The sequence below is a fragment of the Chelonia mydas genome, chromosome 8 (genome assembly GCF_015237465.2).
Source record: "Chelonia mydas isolate rCheMyd1 chromosome 8, rCheMyd1.pri.v2, whole genome shotgun sequence".
In the NCBI taxonomy this organism is placed as follows: Eukaryota; Metazoa; Chordata; order Testudines; family Cheloniidae; genus Chelonia; species Chelonia mydas.
In genome coordinates, this window is record NC_057854.1 from 6176080 (window position 1) to 6202478 (window position 26399).

Sequence of the window (26399 nt, forward strand, 5' to 3'; positions counted from 1 at the left end):
ATAAAGAAAGGTTAATTTACTCTCTGCCCTCAGCAAGAACCCCATCACCTGTAACAACCAATCAGCTTCTAACCTCACCCCATGCTATGAGATGTGGCAGCAGGAGATAACATGTTCAAGCAAGCCCGTCCACCACAGGGCACTACAGATCTTAAGAGTGCAGGGGCCTTGCCTGGGAAAGAGAATTGCTGCTTTCATTTACTATATTCTTACTTGCTCTTTTCTTGATAAGGTTTCTGGTGCCCTCCTGAGCTGAGATGGGCAGGTCTCAGTATAGTTCCCTGTGGACAGAGGGCCCCCTCCCCACAGTTGTCATTTTGCTGGTGGTCTCAGAGAAGCCAAGAATTGCAGGGGCCACAGAGGTTATGCTCCACCTCTCAGTCCTAGAGGGAGGTTCCTCCTGTTCGGAGTTGAGACACACTAGCAGACGCAACCCACACTGGAGCTGTTCTGTGGAGGGATAGTCCCCTTTAAGTCATTCTCTCAGAGCTACAAGGTTTACAGGGAACAGAAAGGGCCCCCCTAAGAATGACCCCTTAACAAGGGGCTTTCCCAGACAGCATAGAGCAAGTATAAAGGATTCAACCCTGTCCCCCTTCTCGGATACCTGAGAGAGGTTGGAGAAGAGGGGTAATAAACGAAGGTTAATAAGAAGAGGGAATAAACACAGTGAAGATGAGAGCTTCCTGCCTCTGGCAATGGAATATCCCCAGCCCAGCCTAGCAGATGGTGCAGTGGAGTTTTTGTGGGTCATAGTTTTAGCTGGAAACTTTTGCAGACATCTACATTGGATTTGCCTAGTATTCAGAAGTCATTCTTTGATGTAAATTGTGTTCTAGTGTATGGGGAGTTTGCAAGTGGAGAGGGGGTGCTATGGAGGGAGTGAGGATGTCGGTGTTACAGGGTGGTTTTGGTCACTTGTCCTGAAGAAAAGCAAATGTAGAATACGTGGTATCCACTTTGCCTCAGAAAACTGGTACCTTCTTCCCTTCCCCAGCTACTCACTCAGCCAGTATCTCTTCATCGGAAACACCCTCCATCTCTGAGCTCTCTGCTACTACTGGGTTCCTGTATCCAGAGGGGCTACTGCTTCCAGAAACCGATTTCTTTCCCTGTGTGTTTCTTACCATGGAGGGAACCAGAAAGACTTGCAGACATTGCTCCCCTCCCTCTTTAAACCTGAGTTCCTCCTTTCAGGAGACCAGGGCTGGGGAACATGCCTGTCTCTGAATGCATTCTCCTTATCTGCTACCTATCAGCTGGGCTCCCAGCCCATTCCCTCTGTGCAGATCTAAGGGTGCTTTGAGACATATGGGCACCTTATTCTCAGGGAGGAAAAGGTCACTTTCTGCTTTACTGCTGTGAGCTCGAATGGTGTGTGGTCTTGTAAGTTAGCTACATTGGCTATAAAAATCCCCTGAACAGGAGGCAGCTGGGAGCCTAGTACCTGAGGATCACTGTGGTTTATGCTTACAGGTAGGCATAATTTTCTCCAGCTCTGCCTTTTCAGAGGACAGCCAATATTCTCTATGACTTGCAGTAGCTGTGTGCCCTCAGATATGTATATCTTTGTCTTGGAGGAGGCGAGGCTGAAAGTCTAGCCGTGAAGCCGCCTGTCTGTAATGACCCTGCAGCAAGCAGCTCCTGCCAATCATGCTCAGCATGTTGTCTTCTGTGACATCCTCCTACAGACACAGTAATCAATGTCATTTGTGGGTCTTCAGACTTTGATTTTAAGAAGGACATCTGAGCAACAACGTATTTGCTCATGGGCTGCTTTGGCGTACAACATCCCCAGTCTTTCCCCCTTGATTTTGGGCTTTGTTTTAACCCAGATCTAATACACCTGTTTTCTGCTCGGTCCCATTGAGCACACGTTGCCCATCTGACTGCAAAAGGTTTAGGAAACTGCTGACTGTTGTAACATCAATAGTGCAGTGTCGTTACATGATGCTGGCAATACTCGTGGGGTGGATTTTTCTTTGTCACCTCTAAACAGAGGGCTGCATACAGCACTGACTTGCAGATGAGACTGGATTTAAAGTCCTTGTATAAGCTGAAGCCAGAATAAGTCTTGGGTTTCTATCCCCATGCTCCTGTGACAAGCCTTTACATGCGCGGGTTTGTTCCAGCTGCAAATCCTCCGGCTTTTATTACCAAATCTCACATTCCTGGATTTGACTCTTGGAATTAGGAACTGGAGACACAAGCCAAAGAGGTCTTGTGAAACCACCCCTCGCTCGGATCACCTTTGCAGTGACCTCGGTTGACTCGAGCACAGGAGATCCCTCTCTTCAAAGACAAACCATGGTTCTAAAGAACCTTGGAAAGCATTTGCTTCTTTCCAAATGAATTACAGCCGTGAAGACTGTGTTCACTCCTAATCAGCAATATGCAGGGCAGATCTGATGGTGTCAGGGGTGACCCTGATACCAGGGAAACCATTCTCATCGTGGAAAGCACTCACTGCTGACTTCACTCAAAATGCTGAAATTCAGTGCAATCATCATCTCACTTGGCATCCTTAAAGGAACAGTACTTGGAGCAATAGGTCATCTCCACACACTTCTTCCACTCACTGCATAATCAGTTTGTGGAACTCACTGTCACAAGACATCTCTGAGGCCAAGAGCTAAGCATGATTTTAAAAAAAAAAAAAAGGGCTGGATATTTATATGGGGAACGAGAGCATCCACTGTCACCTTAGATGGAATCATCTTACATTGGATAAGGGATATACATTCTCATGCTTTGGGGAATAAGCGAACCATGAACAGGTTAGGAAGAAGTGTCCCCTGTATAAGGGACTGGCAGCTAGAACCCAGGTCTGCAGAGCCTGGAGCAGCTGATATTCCCATAGTGCCGCTTGGCGGCCATAGAGAAGTACAGCCAGGGGACAGGATGGAGGATAGGTGCCACAGGAAGTACAGCCAAAGAGATCCAGAGTGACAGTGTCTGATTGGCCCAGTGCCCCTACTTAACCCCAGGATGTTGTCTGGGCAACCACACAGACCTTGGCCTGCTGTAATGCCAGACTTCACCTGGTCTCTGTCTCCATCCTGACTTCGACCCCGATTCCTGCCTCTCGAGTCTAACCCAGTACTGCCTCTGATCTCCAGCCTGACTCTGATTCTTGCAGACCTCAGCCCAGCTGTGACTGCTAGGCCAGACTTCCTGCACCCCCGTCCCTTATACCTGCTGGCAAGCTTTGTCCAGAATTGTCCAGTTAGGGGTGGTTCTTGAAGCTTCCTTTCATGCGTGTGGTACTGGCCACTGTCAGAGACAGGATGCTGGAATGTATGGACCCCTGGTTACTTCCAATGTCCCCATGTTCCTACTGGGCTAATGTCATCCCAGGTGTAACTTTTTAAGGACCAGTTGCACAGCCCTTACTCACCCTGGTGAAGATATGTGTTTTCCCCCTTCTGGGATATCACAGTCTTTCCACATGAACTGTCTCAGGCAGCCTTCCCATTCACTGCCCAGGCTGTGCCACTTCCCCAGAGGCTGGCAGGGGAACCTAGGCCTGCCCACTACTCTGGGTTCCAGCTCAGGGACCCTCTAATCACCAGCCAAAGTCTGCAACATCCCAAACATTGCTGCCGTTTCCCTGAGCCTTTTCCTACTCCATCCCTATCAGGCTTCTGCTCGACCACCCTTCTAGGTAAACTCTTCCTTCAGGGCCAGGATCCCAGTTCTTTCTCTCTCCCCCTGGGTCTCCTCCTTTCCCGCTCTAAGCCCAGAGAATGACTGCAGGCTTCCACACTGCAGCCCCTTTCTGCTGTAAACTTCCTTGCTTTATAGTAGCCCCACCTGCTCCTACTCAGCTGGGCTCCATCCTTAATCAGGGCTTGCTCATCAAGGCTCATTCTCCCTCAGATGTGGCCTATTGCATTACTTAACCCCACCTGGGCCACATTAACCCTTTGTTGTCTAGTGTGGGGTGAGCATTCCATCACAGGGAGATATAAGGAAAGAGGGGACCGTTAGATTGTCTAGTCAGACCTCCTGTATGTCACAGGCCATTAACTTTCACCCAGTTGTCCCTTTAATGAGCCCAATAACTTGTGTGTGGCTAAAACATATCTTCCAGAAAGGCATCTAGTCTGGATCTGAAGACACCAAGAGATGGAGAATCCACCATTGCCCTTGACAGTTCGTTTCAATGGTCGCCGTTAACAATTTGTGCCAAAAGAAAGAAAGAGGGAGAAGGGTCTAATGAGGGGGTAAAATGGGAGAGCAGAATAAAAGAAAGAGGGTGAGGTAGAGTAAGAAAGCACATGAGAGGGGGGGAAATGAAAGAGGGAAGGGGACAACAGAAGGGAGAAAGAGGATTTTAGGCAAACTACTTTCTCCTTTTTCAGGGCCTTGTGGTGAAAAGCTCAGGTGCCCTTGACCTTGGAGCTCCCTGTGTTAACTCTTTGGGTTCTGCTCTTGCCCGAGCTGGGCATGAGGTCAGAACCCTATCCCCAGCTCTGCCAGCAGACGCTGTTGTTTTCTGTTGGCTGATACCAACGCACTGTTGCTTGCTGCTCCTGTTCCAGCATGCCTGGCTTTCTTTCCCCTTATTCTGACAATGAGCAGGAGGCATTCTGTCGCTGCAGGCAGAAATGATCTGTTTCCATTGTCAGCACGTGGGCTCGGACAGGCTGCAAGCACAGGGCTTGTGCATTCCTGGCCTTGCAAACTTTTCTTCCAGCTGGAAAAGAACTGTAAAGCCGATACAGGACCTCAGTTAGTTTACAAGTGATCTTCAGGACCAGCCTGGAGGAGGAGACGACCAAGGAGTAAACATGTTTGTGATGGTTCTTGTCTGAGATTTTGTAAAAAGGCCACCCCGCTCAATGATTAACCCAGGCAGTAAGAGCTCGAGGGAGTTAACCGCTCCAGTGGCATCTAACCTCCATGTTGTGTGCAGGAGCTGAGTTGGCCTCTGGAGCTCCAGCCTCCTGGCTAGTCATTGTGCCTTTCCAAACTGTGACAAGGTACCTTAACCATTATTGTGCACTGGGGCACAGACAAGGAAATCAGCCAAAAAACCCAGAGTGGATTTCAAATCCCATTAGAAAGCCTGCCCAGCGTTGTCCAAATCAGAAAGGAAAACAACAATTATCTGGGGGGAGTGGGTGCTTTTTTCCAGCTCCTAGGAGGAAGTGGTTCAAACAGCTGTTTGTAAACATCTCTTCAGAGCACAAAAGCTAATGGAAGTTTCCCTTCCATAATGGTTTTGCCTTCCACTCTAGCCCTCTGATTTCAGAGTGTGTCTAACAGAATGGCAACAAATTAAAAATTCCACCTGGCTTCCCCTGAACTTCGTGTCCAGTCTCCGCCTCTGGGCCTCCGAGTGCTCAGCTGCCAGAGTTGTGTGAACACACTTTGCACTTGTGTGTCTTGGCAGGCATGCAGCACTATAGCTCTGTTTGGGAATTAGAACAATTAACCGTTAACCACACGTGCTTTCTGGGCTCAGGACAGGCTGGTTAACAAACCATGGAGAGGCATCACTAGCTGTGACTGGGCACGGGGTGGGGGGCACAGACACAAGTTTGCCCTAGTGGAGCTTGCCCTGGGGTCAGAAAGAGAAGCCAATGGAAGAGAGACCCCCCATTGTACCCAGGAGTTATGGACATAAAGCAAAATCAGCCCGTGCTGGTGAGCAGGGTCCTCCATTATCCACAGAGAAGGTTTAGCCTGGGCCGTGATACATCTGTCATAGAATAATGCTGATCAGTAGGACCCAATCCACCCACCCTCTATTCCTTCATTTCTCTGTTACCGTGATGCTTAGCCAGAACCTGGTTTGTTTTCAGTTCCACCACCATCTCTGTCTGGCCTCCTTTTTGTGACTAACTTCCTACCAGTGTGACGAGGTGAGGGAATATCTTTTATTGGACCAACTTCTGTCGGTGAGAGAGACAAGCTTTCAAGCCACACGTTGCTCTTCTTCAGGGCTCGAAAGCCTGTCTCTCTCACCAACGGAAGTTGGTCCAATAAAAGGTATCACCTTAACCACCTTGTCTCTCTAATATCCTGGGACTGACATGATTACAACTACACTGCACCCATTTCACCCATGTTCCCCCTTTCACATCCGCTCACCAACCTTGCGTCCACCTACCTATCCCATCTCGTCAGACGTAAGCCATGGCTACAGGATTCAGCAGTCTCACCAGGCACCATTGCTTATGACTCAGCATTTAGGCCCTGATTCAGCAAAGCACTTAAGCATGCGCCGAAGTGTTTTGCTAAATCAGAGCCTTACTTGTTCTCCTAGACATGTTTGTTCCTGTCTCAGCGTGGGGGGAGGCTTTGATGATTTCTTGAGGTCCCTTCTAGCGCTACATTCTATGACAAGGGGCGGATTCAAAGGCTCCTTGATTGCTGTATTATGGCTTCTTGCTCTTCTACCTCTGCTCAGATGTAGAAATGATGACTGGGGGGGAGGGGAAATCCATCACATGTATCCAAACATAGTCCGTTAAGCTATGGCTTAAGGCAAAAGACCTATCTGGCTTCAAGATTAAACTCGATACGTTTATGGAGGAGATGGTATGATGGGATAACATGATTTTGGCAATTAATTGATCTTTAACTATTCATGGTAAATAGGCCCAATGGCCTGTGATGGGATGTTAGGTGGGGTGGGATCTGAGTTACTACAGAGAATTCTTTCCTGGGTATCTGGCTGATGAATCTTGCCCATATGCTCAGGGTTCAGCTGATCGCCATATTTGGGGTCGGGAAGGAATTTTCCTCCAGGGCACATTGGAAGAGGCCCTGGGGTTTTTTTGCCTTCCTCTGTAGCATGGGGCATGGGTCACTTGCTGGAGGATTCTCTGCTCCTTGAAGTCTTTAAACCATGATTTGAGGACTTCAATAGCTCAGACATAGGTGAGAGGTTTTTCGCAGGAGTGGGTGGGTGAGATTCTGTGGCCTGCGTTGTGCAGGAGGTCAGACTAGATGATCATAATGGTCCCTTCTGACCTTAATATCTATGAGTCTATGAAAGCTACTCTTGTTATAAGATACATTAAGGAGACCAGGTTTACTGTTTTAAATGCATCGCATAAATGTTTACAGTGGCGGCTGCCACAGCTGCAGGGTGTTTCTCGCAGCCGCACGCGATTTTCCACTGCCTGTGGCAGTTAGACACTTGTACACAAAGGTAACTGTGACCAAATTTAAAACAACAGTATCTATCCAGTAACTGTGTTAACCCTTGGATCAGAAACAGGATATAAAAACATTTGTGTTGTCAGTTTTGACACCCCTGCAAATGGCATTTGACGCATTCCACTCTCTTTTTAAAGGCAATCCAACTGACCACAGGTGGTAGAATGAAAGAAGGGATGATGTAAGCACAGCTTTGCCAATGAGAATGACATATCCCTTAGACAGACTGCTACAGGCACACACATGCTGACAAATATACACACCTACTACCACCCAGGCACACTATTCAACAATTCATGTTCCAAAGTCCGAGGTCAAGCCTCAAAAATCATGAGATTAACTTAAAAATCACAAGTGTTTTTAACTATATATGTGGGGTTTACTTTAATTTGCCTTCTGGTTCCTGAGCCTTTGGGGTACACGCAGTTGCATTTTCAAGCTTTTATCCCTAACTGTGAGGGCTAAAAACATACTTTTTAAAAAAAATGAAAGCTGAGATTCTCACATCATCATTCGACTCCAGGAGTTGGGTCTTAAAGCACCATGTGTCTCAAAATCACAGGAGTTAGCAACACTGCATCACACACACACATTCAGTAGTATATGAAAAATATACAAGGTCTGTTCCCATATGGGATCTGGAATATGCAAGGTAAAGTCTAATCTTTCCCCATTTATTTTCAAAGGTACTTTTCTCATATGAGATATTTCACCAGGAATTGGCATTTGTGTAGCAGACAATGGGTGAGATTCAGGGAGGCCAGCCAGTGGACACAGCTGCTTACTGAGGGCAGGCAACCCCGTGAAACAATCTGGTTTTAAAAAGGTGCCTTTGTGGTTGTTAAGCCAAACATGCACCTTAGCAATGGCCTCGTCTGGAATCTCTCATCCCCTGTGCTCTCCCCACTCTGCAGAGCGGTCATGCCAATAAAGAGAGACAAGGAGTAGAGAACATTTTTGTCATGCTTATTATAAATAATAAATAATAATAATACCTAGCTTTGCAATGGCAGATCTCAAAGTGCTTTTCAAAAGAGGGCAGTATCATTATCCTCACTTTATAGATGGGAAAACTGAGGCACAGAGAGGGGAAGTGACACCCAACAGGCCCAATAGCAGAGCTGGGACTAGAACCCAGGTCTCCTGAGCCCTAGTCCAGGCTACTAGGCCACACTGCCTTGTAACAGGGTGTCTAGTCTTAAAGCAGGGGACCGTCAGACAGACATTCTATTCACAGTTCTGCCACTGACTTACTCTGACCTTGTGCATGGTCCTCAACCTTCCCTGCTTCCATTTGTCCATCTGGAATAAGGACATAATAATATCTACATTGCAGAGATATTAAAGGTGCCAAAGCACCTTCATGAATGCCTGGAAAGCTGTTTGGGATTCTCAGATGGAAAGTGCAATAGATTGTAATTACACTTACTATGATAGTTCATTATCATAGAATCATAGGACTGGAAGGGACCTTGAGAGGTCATCTAGTCCAGTCCCCTGCACTCATGGCAGGACTAAGTACTATCTAGACCATTCCTGACAGGTATTTCTCTAACCTGCTCTTAAAAAATCTCCAATGATGGAGATTCCACAAACTCCCTAGGCATTATGATTGGTTATTGTAAGTATTATTATCTGTCCAAATCTGAGGTCCTTGCTCAGTGTTCACACAAATTCCCATTGACTTCAGTCGGAGTTTGCGTGAGTAAGGGCCCTCAGGATTTGACCCATAATGAATACATAATAAACCAAGCAGTGACTGCTGGCCGTGGCAGACCCAGGGCTGTGACACAGAGAGCTCACAGGCAGGAGGCTGTTCATTGTCAGAAAGTCATGCATTATATATAACATTTCCATCAGCTGGAAGAGCTGGTTTTGAAAACAATGCAGAGCTGACAGCCCTTCTGAACAGGATCACTGTTAAGACAGGAGAGGAGTCACCACCAGGATCCAGCTCTCCTGGGCTAGCTGCTTGTGAAAATCATCGATTTAAAGGCCAGGAGGGACCATTGTGATCACCTGGTTTGACCTCCTGCATAACACAGACCAGAGAATTTCACCCACTAATCCCTGCAACAAGCCCATGCTAGACCATATTTTTTAGAAAGCTATCGACTCTAGATCTAAAGACTTCAAATGATGGAGAATCCACCATGTCCCTTGGAAAGCTGATCCAATGGTTAATTACTGTCACTGTTAAAAATGTGTACGTTATAGCCTGGATTTATCTAGCTTCAGCTTCCAGCTGCTGGCTGGGAGAGATATTCTTCCCCTCCATAAAAGGGAACTTCAGACTTTTGCCCAAAATACTGTAACATTTAGAGATCAATGTTCAAAACGGAGAAACAGGAGGGAACATTTCCACATTGTAAAACCACTTCTACTCGCAAGCATGGGAAGTTTGCTAGTTTGGGGCCAGGAAATGTTCTCTTCCCACAGTCCTCTTGCTTTTTCATCCATTTACTTAAGGGGTAGCATTGGCACTGGAATCTCTGGCTCTGGCTGGCGAGTTGGAAGAGCGATTTGTGCCATCCACTCCTATGAGGCTTGGAACTCAAAGATTATCTCTCTCTTGGCAGGTCTGATTTCCACCACTTCTCGGCAGCTGGATCGAGAACACAAGGCTGAACATATCCTAGAGGTGGGTAATGACGAAGCTGTAATTAGCTTTATTTACCTTCAAGTGTTTCAAGTCCTCAAAGAACATTGCCTTGCAAGTTGGCACACAGAGAAAGAGGCTCGTACCATCAGCTCCCAAGTGCTGGGAAAGATAATTAAATGTTGGCTTTTTTTTCCTGTGTTGCCCCAAGTGCCAGCTGCACAATGTTTTTGAAAAATGCCTCAAGATTTCCTAACGGAAGAGCGGAGGAACACGAGGCCTGTTGCCAAATCATGGGGAATGAAGGGTGGGAATTGCAATTCTAGCCTCTAACAAGATGGACAATGATTCATTTGTAAGAGACCAAGGCAGAGAAATTCACCCTTATTTATCTTAGTGTACGACGTTATCTGAGCCCAGTCCTCAGGTGCACTGAGCTCATGCTGGGTGCTGTTGGATTGGAGGGAAGGGAAGGGGCCTTGCCAATCCTGGAACTCTGCTGGGGCCAAACTAACACCCAGTACAAGTTAGAGAAGGCACAGGAACCCTACGGACCATTCCACCAGCCCAGGATTGCCAGAGCGTTAACTTGGCCCCTATGCAGAAAGGAAAGCAAGGGTGGTACAGAGCAAGCTATGCTGCCTTTACATCACCAGGAGATTCCCCTACAGTAGAGTGATTTCCATAAAGCTGAAGGAATCCCCAGTTGCACTGAGGAACCAGCCCTCTCCTCCCTAATAATAATGTTTAGTAATTCTGGAACACTCTACACACACATACCTTTTCAGTCTCACAGCATCCCCAAGAGATCTGTTTATCCCCATTTAACAGAGGGATAAACTGAGGCGCAGAGAGGTTAAGTGACTTGCCCCAAGCCTCGGGGTGAGTCAGTATTAGAACTCAGAAGCTCTTATCTCCAGCGCCTGTGCTCAGTCACTTCAGTACATTTGTCAATGTCTTCCTTGTTTCTAAACACTCAATAGTTCCAGGCAAAGGTGAATTTTCCTGCCCCTTTTCTATATTTCTGTGGATTCCATGATCATTTGGGAGATATTTCAGCACACTACTTATTCTACAGTTTCAGGACTTTTCTGTTCCTTTTCTCCCACCCTCCAAGAATTTCACAAACACATCAGTGAAAATGGCCAAATCCTAAACGAAGACAAAGAACCTCCATCCCATTTGTTTCATAGATTCATAGATATTAAGGTCAGAAGGGACCATTATGATCATCTAGTCTGACCTCCTGCACAATGCAGGCCACAGACGCTCACCCACCCACTCCTGCAATCAACCTCTCACCTATGTCTGAGCTATTGAAGTCCTCAAATCATGGTTTAAAGACTTCAAGGTGCAAAGAATCCTCCAGCAAGTGACCCATGCCCCATGCTACAGAGGAAGGCAAAAAAACCCCAGGGTCTCTTCCAATCTGCCCTGGAGGAAAATTCCTTCCCGACCCCAAATATGGTGATCAGCTGAACCCTGAGCACGTGGGCAAGATTCACCAGCCAGATACCCAGGAAAGAATTCTCTGTAGTAACTCAGATCCCACCCCATCTAACATCCCATCACAGGCCATTGGGCCTATTTACCATGAATAGTTAAAGATCAATTAATTGCCAAAATCATGTTATCCCATCATACCATCTCCTCCATAAACTTATACAGTGCCTGTATACAAAACATTATCAATAACTTGTCACACAAAGATCACAGATCAGATCTGAGACCTTGTGCTCAGTCTAGGGTGTCAGCTTTTTAATGACTTTTGGCACAGCGCTCACACACACCATGGGGAGGTCATGACTGCCTGTTCATGCATCCAGAACCCTGGAATAACGTATATATTTGTGTAGCAAGAGTAGGACCGGATTCAAGCACATCCATTTTACTCCACTGATTTCAATGGAATTACTCCTGATTTATATCAGTGTAAATGAGAGGAGAATCAGGTTCTTAGAGTTTATATCTATAATGACCCATGGCCTGGACTATTAGAATCTGGGACCTTCAGTGCTAAGAGCAGGTATCTCTAGCCCTTCAGCACAAGGTGTAATTGTAAATGCATCTCCTCTTAAGTGGACCAGCCCTAGACAATACCGCGTAGTGTGACACACAACTTCTGCAAGCTGCAAACGCCAGAGAATAACCTGGTCACATGCAGTTGGATAGGTTTGAAATTTCATCCAGGTGGCGGAAGTGACATTCAAATCGTGGTGGCGGACAAATACACACACACAAAACAACCACCATATATTTTTACAACTGCCCTTCATGATGAGGGTTGGCTGTTGTGTTCTGGCTCATGACAAGACGCTCCTTTACCTAGTCCCCTGGTTTGCTTGCAGGTTGCTGTTTCGGACAACGGAGATCCAACCCTGAAGTCCACTGCCAGAGTCGTGATCCAGGTCCTGGATGCCAATGACAATCCTCCCAGCTTCCCCCACAAACTCTTCATGGTTCAGCTCCAGGAGAGAGCGGCTTCTGAGGCTCCACTGCCAGTTTGCAGGCTGATTGCCTCAGACCGTGATGTGGGGCAGAATGGACAGGTCACCTATAGCATGGAGGAGCACGAGGAGGGGATATTCACGATCAACCCTGCAACAGGCACGGTGCTCTCCAGAAAGGCTTTCCCTGCCTCGGAATACAACATACTAACGGTGAGAGAGGCAGAGAGAGAGAATGCACATGAAGGGAGACGGGTAGGGGGAAAGCGGAGAGGGAAACACAGAAGTAGGAGGGAGGGAGAAAATCAGAGAGGAGAGAAAGAAGATGGATAAGATGAGAGGGACACATGGAAGAGAGAGAGAGTGGGGAGGGGGAGATGGGCACAGATGGAGGGACAAAGAGAACCAGCGAAAGTGAGATGGAGGTATGACAAACGGAGGAAAAGTCTGAGGTGGAATGCACCACATTCTTCCAGGGAGAATATCATGTTCCACATGATGTCACCTGGGCTTGGATCTGCATCTGAGCTTTCCCATAGATTTAGAGGTGTTTACATTTGGGGTTCTGGTTCAGATCCATTGCAGAGAGGAGCCGGAACCCAACTTACAAAGTTTCAATTCAGGTTCAAACTCCTGCCAACTTCAGGGGCTTTTGGATCCAGGCTCCTGGCCCAGGTCCCTCTCTGCTTTGACACAAGCATGGGTCTGATTTGGAGTGAGCCTGGGAAAGTATAAGGGTTTGCTTTGTGACCAATAGGAATTTGGTTGCATGACGTCTCTGTGAAAGCAGGTCAAACTTTGCCCGTATGAGTGAGGTTTGCTTTGTGGTTTATGGGCGCGTTCAGGCTTCAAACTCAAAGAGAAACTGCAGGGAAGTATCATGCAGAGCCGGGCCCTGAGAACTTCAGCCCAACCTGGTTAGTGTGCAAGATTGCTAAACCAGACTTCTCTCTGAAACCCAGCCTGTGTATTCATTGGCAGGTCAAGGCGACAGACGGTGGCAGCCCCCCACTTTCCTCCAGCGTGCGGCTTCACATCAGTTGGGTCTCTAGCCCAGGCCCTTCCTCAGAGCCACTAGCTTTCGACGAGCCGCATTTTAACTTTGCTGTGATGGAAACGGACCCTGTGAACCACATGGTGGGAGTGATCAGCGTCGAGATGGGACCCAGCCAGCTCTGGTTTAACATCACAGGTGAGGCACCAGTGGGAAACTAGTGCTATGGTGTCTAAGAGCTGGAAAAATTTTGCCCCAGTTCTCTTGGCATTCAGCACATACATGCCCTGAGCAAACAAAGCAGTTTACTTACGATTATAGAGAAGCCTTCATGTAGGCACTGAATGACATTCAGGCTGACTACACAGTAAACATAGCTGCCCCACTAAAAGAGTCGGTGCCCAAGAACAACTACCCATCATATTTTACAGTGACATTTCTGGCACTTGCCGATCTATAATGAAATCTCCTGCTTTGGAAGATGCTGCGGGTGAGACAGACTCACATGGCTCATGGGAAATATGTGGCAGTCATGGCCCTGCAGCCTGGTAAAACACCTTTTGAGCTTTCTGTTTGGCTGACTTGGTTACCTGGCTTGCTTTGCTCAGGGCATTGTATGATTCCTCTGGAAAACAGTTCTTTCTGGATTCCTCCTCCTCTTCCTCCCCTGAGTCTGCTCTTAAATAGCCTACGATTTCCATGAGATCAGGTTTGATATAGACCGTGTGTCTTTCCCGTACTTCTGATGGAAGTGCTTACCCAGGACAGTTCTCCTTTTTAGGACTCCCCTCTGGGACAACTTTGTGGGAAGGCAGCCGGTGAAGTTGGGGTGAATTTGTCCATGGATCACACTGGGCAGAGATAGTGATTCAGAACTGTCATGCTGTTCAGTGCTCAGTATGCGGCTGGTACCATGGGGAGATTATGTCACGTGCCTATTTGGCCTAGTCCCGGCTGGGGTCCAGTCTGCAGGGATTGTCCTTCACAGGCAGAGCTTTAAGTGTGTGAGTAAATCCTTCTCCCGCCTCTCTTGCATTTGGGCCAGGATAATGAAGTACAAATACAATTAACAATGAGAGTCGACCTTGTATAGCACTGACAATGCCAACCCAACGTTTCTCTGGCTTTATTACCACTTGCCTGGATTTTATAGCCCCCGGGATATTTACCTCTGAATTTCATCACAGCGTTTATCTTCCCTTATAGTTTGGGCCCTTTCTGATCTCCTGCATGCCAAATTCAGAAAAGGCAGTTGTGAATGCATTGGCTGTTAGTCGGCACTTTGTGAAGTGCTGCATCACCGTGCATCTGAATCCGTATTGTTTAATTTATTTTACGCGGCTGGTGAAGTTGTGATTTGCAGCAGAATGCTGTACTACTCATGCTGCAGAAATCAGGAAGCCTTGGTGCGGAATTTGGGACTAGCCTTTCCCTGATATCAGAGTTTTTCTTACTGGAGGCAGGGTTTGACAGCTGAGAGGGTGGGAGCCTAGACTGAGCCACCTTCAAGGGGGTAGCAGCTGAAGAGAGGGGAGGGATTTCACATTTTCCTTGGGGGTTCTGAGCATCTTCTTTCCTCTTCTACTTGAGGTCTTTACTTACCTGGTTTTCTCCTCTCCTCTGGCGCCATTTCCCCATGGAAGTGAGGTTAGAGTGCTGATCGCTTATGCTGGTGGAAGGGAAGCCACTTGTCAATTTCTTTTCCTCAGCCTCGGCTTCTTTTGTCTGTCTTGCACTGTATCAGTCAGGATTTTCCCACACACCCTGATAGCTGCACCATTGGATGCTCATAGGAAAATACGCCTGATTCAGAATGTTGGGGAATCTGGCTGCTGTCTGGCAGAGGTGTTGGGGCACATGATAAATAGCCCAAACAGCCTCTAACCGTCTATAAACCAGCTTATTCCAATGGCATTTTGCATGTCATATGTGAATAACAAGCAAATAGAGTGTGAGACACAGTGCAGGGGCGGTCATCCTTGGGCTGCCTAGCAATAGCATGAGGAATGAGTCTTCCACTGAGTTCCTCGAGTCTGTGCTATGTGGCCATCTGGGCTGAAGGAAACGGCCTTTGCTCACACTGGGAGTGCCGTCTGCTTCTGCAGCTGCTCAGCGTTGGGCTTCTCCGAGAGCTTGCAGGCTCCCTGCCATGACAGGGAAGGACACCACTAACTTACTGTCAGTGCGACCCTGGAGTTTGAAATCCACTGCAGCTTTCCCTTGTGCAAAGTCACCCCCTTTCCCATAGGTGATAAGCCTGTAGCTCTAGAAATCTGGAGAGCGGATGCAAATGAGGTAATGCCCTAATTTTCAAATTTGAATATCCATGGCATCATTCACATAAAATCAGTCTTCTTCCCTCCCGCCCTCCTCTCTGTCTCCCATCTGAGATTTTCCTCAAACCCCTTTGTTTCTGTTCAGCTCCCTATTTCACAGCTAGAGTTTCCCCCTGGCCACTCCTCTGGCCTAGCTTCTCCCATCTCCATCTCCTTTCTGGTTCCTCTCTTTGTCCCTCAAATTTCCCACTGCTCACCCACAATGGGATGTCCTGACCATAGAAACCCTGCCTAGAGTGTAGCCCCCAAACCGCCCATGGCCACAGAAGTACAGCTAGAGCAACTGCCTACATAGTACCATTCTATTCACTACCAGTCCGCTAGCCATCTCTGTGGCTGTGAGTGAGCTGAGGGTTATGGTCCTCAAGGCCAGATCTCCATGGTTACCATTCTCGAGGGCTCCTAGGGGTCTGCATGGTTTAGATCCCTAATGCTTCCATCCAGGGCTCTTACTATAGAGATGCGGCCTAGAGCTCCTTCCTCCAAACCACTCCCCTGTCCTCCCAATGAGTGCAAGACCTAAGAGCCGGTGCCCAGGGATGGGTGCCCAAACTTGGGAGTCTCTAGCCAATCTGGGAGACTTAGCAGCTCTGCCTTCCCCCACCCAGCTCTTGCAGTGACTACACTGAGGGCTAGAGGCAATCCGTGGAACACAGGGCTCCCCTCGGGGACTGGGATGGGGGTAAAGGGAAGAAAATTCCCGCCCAATGTGAAGCCAGCACATTCTGTCTCCCCTGACAATTCTAGGCCTGGGTCACCTTCCTAGTCCTTCTCTTCAGCTGGAGATGCCCCAGTGTTCCCTCTGCCTCTGATCAGGCCTTTTAGATTCTTTACCAAACAACAAGAAAAAGGCTTTCACTGCCTCATCCTCCCCATGGGACCTCCCTCCTGTCCTATCTACATACTTCCCTCCATGTCCTGGCGGTGGGACATTTAGAATGCCTGCCAGCTGCCAAGCTTTAATTCACACACACCCCAGCTTCCTTGGAGCAAAATTCTTCTTTTATTATATTGCTTCCCCCCCACTCCACACACACACACCCCTCCGTTTTATTTCTCTTCCCCATCCCAGGTGGTGACGATGACATGGATTTTGATATTGAAAAGAGCACAGGCAGCATGGTCATTGCGAGAGCCCTAGATGCAAAGAAGAAGCCAAGCTATAACCTTACAGTAGAAGTCACTGATGGGTCGAGTTTCATCAGGACCCAGGTAAGTTCCCACCCTTCCTGAAGGCGGTTAAAGTTGCTAATCTTTCCATTGCCTTCAACAGGCTTTGGATCAGGCCCTAGCGATGCAAGTCTCATTGCATTGTGCCTATTTGGGGTTGCTGTAAATCCCTCTTACGCTCCCCAGGCTCAGGGTTTAGGAAGATGAGGCCTGCGCCCCAAGGACTGTACACTCTAATTTAAACTCTTGCACTCAATCCCTTAGTCATTTATATCAGAAGAGTAGAAGCAGAAGAGTGCCACAGGAAATCAACCTAAGTGAAAGAAGGGAGTTGGGGGGGGATGAGTAAGGAGGAGGCTGTTTAATCCTTTTATCAAGGTCCTTTGCTCAGCTCTTACGGCTGGAGGAGCGAGAGTGAGAGGTCAGAGAGGACATGTAGCAGCGGAGGATCAGTATGAGTACAGCGCTGTACACAGCGGAGACACAAGGCCCTGAGAACCGAAAGGGCAGCAGTGACCGATTTAGGGGGGATACACCCATTCAAATGTTATCCCCATTTCTTCCCTGTTTGGCACTGCAGCGACCTCTCTCGTTCTCAGCACAAAGGGGACTACTCTCAGGCTGGTGATGTGGAGAGAAGGCTGGGGAACAGAAAGGAGGAGACATGGGCTCTCTGCTCTACCCCTTCCTCAATTCTGTATCCAAAAGCACATCCCCTCTCCACTTGTGTAGGTTGAGGATGCTCCACCCTGAGAGGGATTGCTCGCTCTCAGACCATTACCCTGCAGAGACAAGGAGAAGTCAAAAATCAACAAGCATTTTACAACGGGATTCTCACCTTGACTGACCCATCAGTGCTCCTTGTGGTGACTCGTTGTGGGAAATTCACTGGGGTGGTATGTAGGGGGAGGTTAGCAAGGATGTTAGATAGGCAGAGGCTGCCATTCCACCAAAATTCATTGGTGACCACCTGCTATCTTCAATGTCACAAACTATTGTTCCAAATAAAAAACAAACACCACTTTGGCTGATGCGCATTTGCGGCCTCCCACAATCTCATCATCGGTTTATTTTGGCACCAGTGGCCACTGCGGGATGTCAGCAAACTTGCTGTTGCAAAACACTATGGCATGTTTGATTTTGTTAAAAAGGAAGCAAGTCATTACAGCGGGCTGGGCAAGATGTGGTGAAAAGGTGCAGAGGTGGGGGTGTAATGGGGAGGGCAATGGAGGGATTCAGGGGTATTGGATAATGGAAGGAACCAGCCAACCTCCGCAGCAGAAATAGGGTTTGCGGTTTGCAGGTTTTGCCATAAAATATGCAAGGGGGTTATTCTTTTTTAAATATTTTCACACTGCTCCTGATATGTACAAGCTCCTCCCACCCACCATTCCCGCTCCCTCAGTTTCCCAGTGTGAAATTAACAAGCAACAGCATGACATTAGCCAGCAAAGCCAAGACCAGTGGCTGCATTCATGTTTTCAGGGCAAACGGTGAGCGTTTCTCCATACACCAGCAGCAGACACTTTCAGGCTTTTTAGACTGAGAGATCAACAAAATTACAGTGAGCAAAGATAAAGTCTCAATGAAAAGAGCACAGTGGGCATCTTCTTGGACAGCCTGCACGGAAATGAGCACAAAATGGCTGCATTCAGAAAACAAAGGCACAACAGTTGCGTAGCTAACTTTACCACACACTATTTACTGGTCAGTCTGTGTTTTGAATTTTTCCTGCAACCCTTTGATTAGTGAATAGGATTGGCCCCCGGAACAGGCTCCCCTGAATAATGCACTACTTCCTCTGCAGGCCTACATCCATGTGATTGACATTAACCAGCACCGCCCCCAGTTCCAGGAGAGCCATTATGAGCTGACGATTCCTGAGGACACTCCCCCTGGGACAGAAATCCTTCGGGTCAGTGCAACAGATGAGGACAAAGGGAAGGGTTTGATCTACACCCTCCATGGCAGCGTGGATCCCAGAAGCACCCGGCTTTTCCAGCTGGATCCGAGCAGCGGCGCCATCATGACAGCAGAGGGGCTCAGTTCTCAATCCATGCTGCAGCACATCTTAACAGTGATGGTATGTTAGAGCCAAAGCATCAGCCTGCTGAGCTGGAACATGGTTTGGGGTCCCTTTGTCCCATCAGAAATATGGCTGGGTGACTTGAGAAGTTTAAACTGGGGCCAACACTTTTAGAGGGGAGGGAAAGGCAGGCCTTTAGCTTTCACCATGTAACACACCAGATAAATGTGCTAATGGCTGATCCACATCGAGGTTAAGAGCCTATTACTGCTGCCAGCTAACAAAATTACTCCTTCAACTCAATTGGTAGAGACCTGTGCTTCGGCTCTTAAGGGCATAGGTTCAGTCCCTGCTGAGGACTACCCATAGTACAGGGTTATTACAATCAAAACATCTCAGTCTTGATGAGCATTTGGAAGAGTAACTGAGAAGCATTGCCCAGTAATGGCCCTCCCCTCACTGAGCATAATGTTAACCTGCTCTTCCTCTCTGACATTCAGGTGAGGGACCAGGAAGTCCCCATCAAACGGAACTTTGCCAGGGTTGTCATCCACGTGGAGAACTGCAACATTCACCCTCCCCAGTTCGTCAGCGTCCACTATGAAGCAGAGGCACTGGACTCAGTGGCAGTAGGCACAGAGGTTGTACAAGTCAGAGCCCTGGATCAGGACCAAGGAGCCAATGCTGAAATCCACTACTCTCTTCAGGCAGGTGAGGGACATGAGGCAGGGCAGTGTTAGTAAAGAACATGCATGCAAATTGGATCCAGACACTGGAGCAATCTTGTCCAGTTAGTGGGATCCACCATTCGGTGGCTGGTCCTGTTTCTGTGTACCCTCAATATTACCACTACTGATCTCTTGTGATCTGCAGAGCAGAAACAGAGCTATCTCTGTGGCTGAGGCAACAGGAGCATGCTGAGTTTCTTTCATTGGGAAGCTGCTTTTGCATCCCCCCTTGTAAAAACAGACCCCTTGACCTCTCCTGATGTGCACAGACTCAGCCTCACCCAATGTAGAAAGTGTAATTAGGAACCCTATACAGTTGTGGTTGGTCATCCAATCTCATTCCTCTCTGGGTTCTGGTAGAAGGAGACAGGCAGCTCCTAAAAAATGGAGAAAGTGCCTGGAAAATCAGCGCTGTTGGTGAACTGCAGGAGAAGGCTTGCTAGGAATAATACCTCCTGGCGTTTCTTCCTTGTGCCCAGTCCCCCGGCTCTGACTTCAGTTCCGCACAAACTCACACTGTTCCCTATCGCCTCATATCTTCAAGCCACCAGAGCCTAGTTGCTGCATGAACATTCTTCCAGGGCACATTTAACGTCTCTAATTGACGTACAGCCTGACTGCACAGGGTCAGCAGAGCTGAACGAGCTCCGGATTCCTGGATACCTTAAAAAGGGCCCCAGCCTGTTGGACAATCACAGCACATTGTGCCCTTTCTAATGGCTATATCTATCCCCAGCCTGGGTTGGAAATGGGAGCAGTACGTGGATGCACATTTCGAAATTGTTCATTCCTCTATCATGTTACAGAATATTAACATATTTTCTTAGAGAAGATCATTTCACCCCTGGGTCACAAGTTCAAGTCCAAGCTAAGACGTTAGTGATTGAAACACGGGGACCAGCTGCAGCAGCCTCCAGACTGCTGTTTGATGGCCTATGTGAAATAAGTGGATGGTCTCCATCTAGCTGCTAATGATCCCCAAACTTATCACCACCTTTCTTGTTGGCTGTCTCTGTAGAGGCAACAAGGAATTAGTTGCTATAGAAACTGAAGTACCTCTTTTCAACTCCTAGTGATGGTCCCTCCAGTTCAAAGGTGCCCACAGACTGCAATGGTCATGTATTTTATCACTCTAACAGTACAACCCAAACACTTAAGGATGTGCCACATTGGCTGCTTAGATTGTCAGCTCTTTGAGCAGGGCCTGCCTTTTTGTTCTGTATTAGTACAGCACCTAGCGCGTTCGGATGCTGGGCCATGACTGGAGCTCATAGGTTCTACTGAAATACACATATTATTATAATAATAATAAGTTATGGCAGGGTAGGGTGGGGGGATATGGCACAGCCCACGCTTTACCTGTTCAATCCAAAAACGGAAAACTTCAAGTGCACATTTCATCAGCATTAAATTCACCTGAATTAAAGAATAATTTTTCTAATAATCTTTATCCTTTATTTACAAGTTTGCCTATAGTTTACTGCAGGATCATTATGTTTAGAGGAAGACTAGCCCATAGGTGCGGGAACTAGGAGGTGCGGGAGGTGCTGCCGCACCCCCTGGCTTGAAGCGGTTTCCATTATATGTGGGGTTTATAGTTTGGCTCAATGGCTCTCAGCACCCCACCCCACCCCACTATACAAATTGTTCCAGCACCCCAGAGCAATCTATACATTAATATAGATTGTTATTTCCCAATGAAAGAAACAGACAATGGTTAGCACAAGTCATTTGATATGATACCAGGAACGTCCCTGGAAACAATCCAAGAGGACACAGCCAAAGAGTGAGTTAATCTCTTGATTTTGCCATTTCTTTTATTTCAGGTAACAGTGAAGGGTTCTTCAGCATTGACTCGCTGTCTGGAATTATTACAGTTGCCCAGAAACTTGACCAGTCCAAACAAGAGCGGTTAACGCTCATTGTAAAGGCAGAAGATCAAGGGTTCCCCCAACTTAAGGACTCCACTGCAGTCCACATTCACATTAAACCCTCCGACAGCACCCCTCCTAAATTTCCAGAGGTGGAATACATCGCAGAGATCAGTGAATCTATTGCTGCTGGCTCTCCTCTTATCCTGGTTTCAGCCACAAGTGTGTCACCTGTCAGCTATGAAATCAAAGAAGGAAATGGGGATGGTGTATTTTCTATGAATTATCAATCAGGCCTTATTTCCACTCAGAAGAACTTAGATTTTGAGCAGATCTCATCTTACCAGCTGAAAGTCCGAGGCACCAACATGGGAGGAGCATTTACAGACGTAACAGTGCTTATCTACGTCATGGACGAGAATGACAATGCACCTGCCTTTGTTAAGCCTTCCTTCGTCGGCTGGATCAGCGAGAATGCTCCATTGGAAAGCATGGTTATGGATGGAAACAATGCCCCACTGGTAGCACGTGCAACAGATGCTGACCAAGATTCGAATGCCTTGCTGGTCTATGAAATTTTAGAACAGGAGGCACTGAAATATTTTAATATAGATCCGAGCATGGGAACGCTGACCACTCGTGCTGACATCAATTATGAGCTCATCCCGGTTTTCTACTTCAGCATACATGTCCATGACAGGGGTAATCCCTGTTTATTTGCATCCACGCCTGCCAAGGTCATAGTCCACGTCAAAGATGTGAATGACTCTCCTCCAGTATTTTTAAATGACACTTACGAACTTTCTGTTTTGCTGCCTGCCCACCCAGGCATGGAGCTTTTGGCAGTGCAAGCAGAAGACGCAGATTCGGAGGTGACGTATAGCATAGCGGACGGCAACCTTGACAACGCTTTCTACATTCACCCACTCACAGGTCTCATCTCCGTGCTTAATGCTACCCTCCTGGGAAGTTATCGTGAGCTCACAGTCAGAGCTGGTGATGGCTTATATAAGAGTAGGGCTCTGGTCAGGATAAATTTAACCAAAGCCCAAGTTACTGCCTTAAAATTTGATCAGGACTTGTATACAGCAACAGTGCTGGAGAATTCTACGGATCAAGAGACTCTGATTGTTCTTGGAGTCAGGGGGAATCAGCTAAATGAGCCACTCTTTTTTTCCCTCTTAAATGGCACGGAGAGGTTCAAAATGATCCAGGCATCAGGAGTGCTGCAGACCAAGCATGTGGAGTTTGACCGTGAAACACAGGACATGTACGAGGTTGCTGTGGAAGTAAAGGACAGTAGAAACCCACCCAGGGTATCTCAGGCTACAGTCAAGGTTTATGTGGAGGATGTCAATGACAATCCACCACAGTTTGAGGACATTCCGTATTACACATCAGTTCAGGATGGTACGGAACCGGGTGATGTTGTTTTTCAGGTATCTGCCACTGACAGAGACATAGGAGACAATGGAGCCATTACTTATTCATTAGCAGAGTTCTATGAGTACTTCTGGATTGACCCCTACTTGGGGGACATCTCGCTCAAGAAACCCCTCGATTATCAAGCTTTAAATAAATACACCCTTAAAGTTATTGCTAGAGATGGTGGCGAGCCTCCCTTGCATGCTGAAGAAGAGGTTTTAATCACTGTGAGGAACAAATCCAATCCTTTGTTCCAAAGCCTTTACTATACCGTGAAAGTGCCGGAAAATATCCCCCTGTACACACCTATTCTCCACACACAGGCTCGTAGTCCTGAAGGCTTGCGGCTCATCTACAACATCATGGAAGAAGAGTCCCTTAAACTGTTCAACACTGACTTCAAGACCGGTGTCCTTACTGTCACTGGGCAGCTGGACTACGAATCAGAGACAAAACATACATTTACGGTGAGAGCCACAGACACAGCGTTGGGGTCCTTTTCGGAAGCCACGGTGGAAGTGGAAGTGGAGGATATTAACGATAACCCACCTGTATTTTCTCAGATGCTTTACACAGCATCTGTCTCAGAAGGCTTGCCAGCTCAGACCCTCGTTGTCCAGCTCTTTGCTTCTGATAAGGATTCAGGACGAAACAAAGTAATTTCCTATCAGATCTTGGACGACAGTTCAGATGCTACCAAGTCCTTTGATATTGACTCTAACACGGGACAAATCACAACGGCCCACGTGCTGGATCATGAAACAAACCACCAGTTTCTCATGAAAGTAAGAGCTACAGATCACGGAATTCCCCCACTTAGCAGCGAAGCCCTGGTAATCATTGATGTGGCAGACATAAATGACAACCCCCCTGAGTTCAGCCAACCTCAGTATGAAGCCAAGGTGAGCGAAATGGCCACCTGTGGCCATACCGTGATAAAGGTCCAGGCCCTGGACCCTGACAGTGGAGACATCACGAGACTGGAATATGTAATACTCTCAGGCAATGACAAAAGACATTTCACCATCAACAGCACTTCTGGAATAATTTCCATGCTCAACCGCTGTAGAAAGGACCTGGAGTCATCTTACAACCTCAAGGTCTCTGCTTCAGATGGGGTTTTCAAGACCACTGTGCCCGTGTACATCAATACCACCAATGCAAATAAATACAGCCCATCTTTTTGGCAGAATGTGTATGAAGCAGAGCTGGCTGAAAATGCCGAGATAGGAACCAAGGTGATTGAGCTTCTGGCTATTGACCCAGACGACGGCCCATATGGCACTATAGATTATACTATCATAAACAAACTTGCCCAGGAGAAGTTCTCCATAGACAATAAAGGCCACATTGCCACGCTGCAGAAGCTGGACCGGGAAAATCCCACCGAGAGAGTCATTGCTATTAAAGTCATGGCAAAGGATGGGGGCGGGAAGGTGGCTTTCTGCACAGTCAAGATAATCCTTACAGATGAGAATGACAACCCGCCTCAGTTCAAAGCCTCCGAGTACACCTTGTCCATTCAGTCCAATGTAAGCAAAGGCTCCCCAGTCATTCAGATCCTGGCTTATGATGCTGATGAAGGCGTGAATGCAGACGTCACCTACTCTGTTGATTCAGTGGAAGGCATTGCGGAGGATCTTGTTGAGATCAGTGCTGCCACTGGGGTTGTTAAAGTCAAAGAGAGCCTCGTTGGGTTAGAAAATAGAGCATTTAACTTCAACGTCAAAGCTGAAGACAGCAGACCCCCTCACTGGAACTCTCATGTCCCAGTGAATCTTCAGATTGTCCCCAGAGAAGTGTCCTTGCCAAGATTTTCTGAGCCACTGTATACATTCTCAGCATCTGAGGACCTTCCAGAAGGATCAGAAATAGGATCAGTTAAAGCTGTGGCAGAGGAGCCCATCATATACAGCCTGGTGAAGGGAACCACCGTTGAAAGCAATAAGGATGAGGTATTCACACTGGACAAGCAAACGGGGGCTTTAAAAATCAAGAAGGCCGTGGATCATGAGAAAACCAAATGGTACCAGATTGACATAATGGCTCTCTGCTCACACCAGGGGACCGAGCTGGTCTCATTGGTCTCAGTAAGTATCCAAGTGAAAGATGTCAATGATAATAAACCGGTTTTTGAGGCGGATCCCTATCAGGCTTTTGTCACGGAGAACATGCCATCAGGAACCACAGTAATTCAAGTTACCGCTAATGACCAGGACACAGGGAGCGACGGACAGGTGACCTACAGCCTGGAAGCAGAATCTGGCAACATCAGAGGACTCTTCACCATTGATAGTGAGAGTGGGTGGATCACGACACTGAAAGGGCTGGATTGTGAAGTTCAGGAGACCTACCGTTTTTATGTGGTAGCCACAGACCATGGCAGGAAAGTCCAGCTGTCTTCCCAAACTTTGGTGGAGGTCACCATCTCCGATGAAAACGATAATGCTCCACAGTTCACCTCAGAGGTCTACAAAGGTTCAGTGACTGAGAATGCTGAGCCTGGGCAGGTCATTGCCACGCTCAGAACCACAGATGCTGATATCTCAGAGCAGAACAGACGCGTCACATGTTACATAACTGGTGAGCTGCTATTAATTTTAACTCTTGAGCTGGCAAGAATAATAGGCGTATAATCTTAGGGCCACATTCTGCTACCATTAGTCACACCGACTAGTACCTTATTCTGCAAACGGTCCCATTGCAATACTTATTGCATGCATCATATTAAGTGTTTTCCACCAGGGGTGTTGCATCAGTCTCAGAGTGAGTCGTAATATTTTGTTTCTCATGGAGGCTGCGATATGTATTTAATTTCTTTAGTCTTGCTTTTCTCTTATAAGCCAGTCTAGCCAGCATACAAACCTGCATATGTACATATACTCTGAATGTATATGTAAAGATACTGTGTGTGTGTGTGTGTGTGTGTGCGCGCCTGATATTCTGGTACTGAACACGTTCAGGATGAAGTCAATGAGATCTGTGGGCACTCAGCACTTCTGAGAATCAGTCCTTATATGTCTGTAATTGCATACGCTTACCCAGTGGTGTAGTTAGCCCATTGTCTGTATCAAATAGTGTCCAATATTGTAGTTTCAAACATACTAAAGTTTTTCACTATTAAGAAACAATAAGGAGGTTATTGCACACCCAGAATGGAAGCCAGGCCAATCAAAATTAACCACAGCCTAGTAAAAAAAAAAAAAAAACAAGAGGATTAAAAACTAAAATGTCCATACTTTATTTCGACAAGTAATTGCATGATTTTGTAGTATGTTTTGACTACAAAGGGTCTTTCTCAACAGTGAAACAAATGCCTAAAATTAAAATGTTTGTTCCAGCTCAGATAAAGACCCTTCAGGGTCAAAGCATTTAGCCAGATCATGCTGTAGCCTGTGATCTGTTACAATCTTTTAAAACAGGAGTGTGTCTGTGTTTTCAATCTCTTTTTAGCTGGTTTTTTGAATGCCTGGTTATTTTTAACTCATCTGGCTGAGTATGTTTGGCTGTTTTTGTCAGAACATTTCTGGCTTCTTTAAGATCTGGTTTCAGATTACTTTATGCCCTGGAAAATGCACTTTGATGTTGTTTGGGCTTTATTTATGTTTTCTCTATTTTGGGTTAGGCGGT

At 47.1% G+C, this 26399-nt stretch overlaps 1 protein-coding gene across 1 annotated transcript in view; it reads left to right on the top strand.

Moving 5' to 3' along the window:
• FAT2 (FAT atypical cadherin 2) overlaps nucleotides 1–26399 on the top strand; it is an 84875-nt gene that overhangs the window by 22910 nt on the left and 35566 nt on the right. Inside the window, exons 4-10 of the mRNA XM_037906919.2 lie at nucleotides 9753–9814; nucleotides 12121–12432; nucleotides 13201–13411; nucleotides 16622–16761; nucleotides 18527–18802; nucleotides 19246–19456; nucleotides 21300–25352. Coding sequence (XP_037762847.1) covers nucleotides 9753–9814; nucleotides 12121–12432; nucleotides 13201–13411; nucleotides 16622–16761; nucleotides 18527–18802; nucleotides 19246–19456; nucleotides 21300–25352 — 5265 coding nt within the window. The remainder of the gene's footprint in view (nucleotides 1–9752; nucleotides 9815–12120; nucleotides 12433–13200; nucleotides 13412–16621; nucleotides 16762–18526; nucleotides 18803–19245; nucleotides 19457–21299; nucleotides 25353–26399) is intronic.